We start from the raw sequence: 2,445 nt of genomic DNA, 5'->3' as shown, positions 1-2,445 counted from the left end.
TTTTTTTTTTTTTTTTTTGTTTGGGGTTTTTTTTTTTTTTTTTTTTTTTTTTTTTTTTTTTAATTTGTTTGTTTACCTTCCGGGTCCTCTCACCTACACAAATACGGCAATACGTGCAACGACCACATTTTATCCGCAGCGGGTGTCCATTCCCTTGCATGATTTTTGTACTGTTCTTTCCATTGTTTCTTTTTTTTTTTTTTTTTACTTTTTCCCTGTCTGTGTGTTGTTGTTTTTTTTTTTTTTTTGTTGTTTTTTTTTTTTTTTTGGTTAATCTACTTTTGATTTTTGTTTTGTTTTTTCGGTAATGCAAAGTGTTACTTGGAGCATTTAGTGTGGCGCCATTCTCGCTCGCTCGCTGGCTTTCACCCATTCACACTCGCTCACTCTTTTAAACTGCATTTTATTTGCACCGTTGCTGTCGTCGTCGCCTGTTGCTTTTGTTGACATGTCTCTCTTTGGCTCTTCTTTTTGGCCGGTGGTGGTGGGGGATGGAAGCATTGAGCATACAAAGAATCGTCTTCTTCTGTAACACCACACCCGAGTTTTCAAGGAAAGCAACGTCAAATAAAAACAAAACAAAATAAAAAAAAATGTCAGCTGGGGCTCCTGACACTCTCCCACTCAACCTCATGCGCAGCCGCAAGGCGGAGGAGGAGAACAAAGACGTCAGCACCACGGCGAATCGATTCCGTGAGCGGTTTGAGGGAAAAGATGCGTCCGTCAGCGGGCGCAAGGCGGAGACCACAACGATGGTGAATGAGTACTACGACATCGTGACAGACTTCTACGAGTACGGCTGGGGACAATGCTTTCACTTCGCCCCGCGCTATCTCGGCGAGTCGCTGCTTGAGTCGCTCGCCCGCCATGAGTTCTTCCTGGCGTACCAGGGACAGTTCAAGCCGACGGACACGGTGCTCGATCTGGGCTGCGGGGTGGGGGGTCCGGCGCGCAATATTGTGCGCCTTGCCGGCTGCAACGTGATGGGGGTCAACAACAATGAGTACCAGATCAGCCGAGCCCGCCGCCACGACACCAAGTACGGCATGAACAGCAAGATCAACTACACCAAGACCGACTTCTGCAACATGTGCTTTGGCGATAACGAATACGACGGTGCCTACGCCATTGAGGCCACCTGCCATGCCACGGACAAGGTGAAGTGTTTCAGCGAGGTCTTCCGTGTCATCAAGCCCGGCAGTTACTTTGTCCTGTACGAGTGGTGCATCACTGAGAAGTATGATCCAAATAATGAGGAACACCGCCGCATTCGCCACAAAATTGAGCTTGGTGACAGCCTTCCTGACCTGGAGACCAAGGGCCAGGTGATTGAGGCGCTGAAGGCATCCGGCTTCATTGTGGAGGACAGCTTCGATGTGGCTGAGCGTTTCGAGTCAAGTCCGATCCACAACCTACCATGGTACCTGACGCTGCAAGGGAACTACACGACGCTGGCAGGCCTCAAGTGCTCCCCGTTGGGCCGCTGGTTTACGAACAAAATGTGCCGCGTGTTGGAGTTTGCTGGCCTTGCACCGAGTGGCACACACAAGGGGGCGGAGATCCTTGAAGAGGCCGCAAGGAGCCTTGTGAGTGGCGGTGAGTCGGGCATCTTCACCCCGTCCTTCTTCGCGAAGGCGCGCAAGCCACTCCCTGGTGAAAAGCCGAGGAAGTAGAAGCATGCGAAGGCAAAGGAATCCATGCATGAGGGATAATATAGGAGGCCGTGTGTGTGTGCGAGGGCACGGCTAAAGTAAAAAAGAAACAACTTGTTTTGTTTTGTATGCCTTGGCAATGAGAAGACTTACAGATGGATGCAGCCAAAAGGACCTTCATGAAAATCAACAACAAGAAGTGGAAAAGAAATTTTAAAAGGGAATTAAAAAAAAAAGAAGAACTGAAGACGTGGAAAGGGAGAAACGGATGGAGGTGAGGGGAAAAGGCAACAGAACCCTGCAGCCGGCGGGTATAGGTTTGTGTATACATGTGTACATATGTAATTCAAGCGTGCACGAGGATGTGATTGTCATGGGTACGGCGAGGAGGCGGAAGTGGTTTTTGGATTCCTGCCGCCACCACCACCACCGTTCCACTTTCCTGTTGTCCCATCTTTTGTTTTTTGTTTTGTTTTTTTGTCTTTGTCTTTTGTTCCGCGAAATGACGCTTCAGTTGTTTTTGGCCGACACGTCCCTCTGCGTCTTGTGTGTCCGCGAGAACATCCCCGTTTGGCCTTTTGCTTTGCTTCTCTCCGGCCCACAGCGGGGGCCATCGCGGATTTTTTTTTTTTCTTCCACGCGGCCCGCTCCACTCCTCCCCTGTCTGCACGACGAACTGTTCGAAACGGGGGATTTGTGGCTGATGACGGGAGCGCCATGAAAACATCGTAAAAAAAAAAAAAAAAGGAGAGAGCGAGAGAAATAACAGAAAAAAAAAAAACGTAAGAAATAA

General features: G+C 48.8%; 2 protein-coding genes across 2 annotated transcripts, besides 4 other annotated features; both read left to right on the top strand.

Annotated features, from left to right (window-relative positions):
- Positions 1 to 61: a microsatellite.
- Positions 1 to 2,445: a sequence feature (heterozygous, Esmeraldo-like haplotype).
- Positions 186 to 268: a sequence feature (A-rich).
- Tc00.1047053505683.10 (sterol 24-c-methyltransferase, putative) lies at positions 594 to 1,673 on the top strand (the record flags this gene model as incomplete). The annotated part of the gene is made up of 1 exon (XM_797623.1): positions 594 to 1,673. One exon carries the CDS (start codon positions 594 to 596, stop codon positions 1,671 to 1,673), a length of 1,080 nt encoding a protein of 359 aa, XP_802716.1.
- On the top strand, positions 1,921 to 2,373 carry Tc00.1047053505683.5 (uncharacterized protein; the record flags this gene model as incomplete). Its single annotated transcript, XM_797624.1, has 1 exon — positions 1,921 to 2,373. One exon carries the CDS (start codon positions 1,921 to 1,923, stop codon positions 2,371 to 2,373), a length of 453 nt encoding a protein of 150 aa, XP_802717.1.
- Positions 2,383 to 2,445: a sequence feature (T-rich).

This window comes from Trypanosoma cruzi, genomic scaffold, assembly GCF_000209065.1.
Source record: "Trypanosoma cruzi strain CL Brener 1047053515381 genomic scaffold, whole genome shotgun sequence".
Lineage (NCBI taxonomy): Eukaryota > Euglenozoa > Kinetoplastea > Trypanosomatida > Trypanosomatidae > Trypanosoma > Trypanosoma cruzi.
The sequence above is the reverse complement of the archived record's forward strand: the minus strand, read 5'-3'. Positions and strand labels throughout refer to the sequence as shown.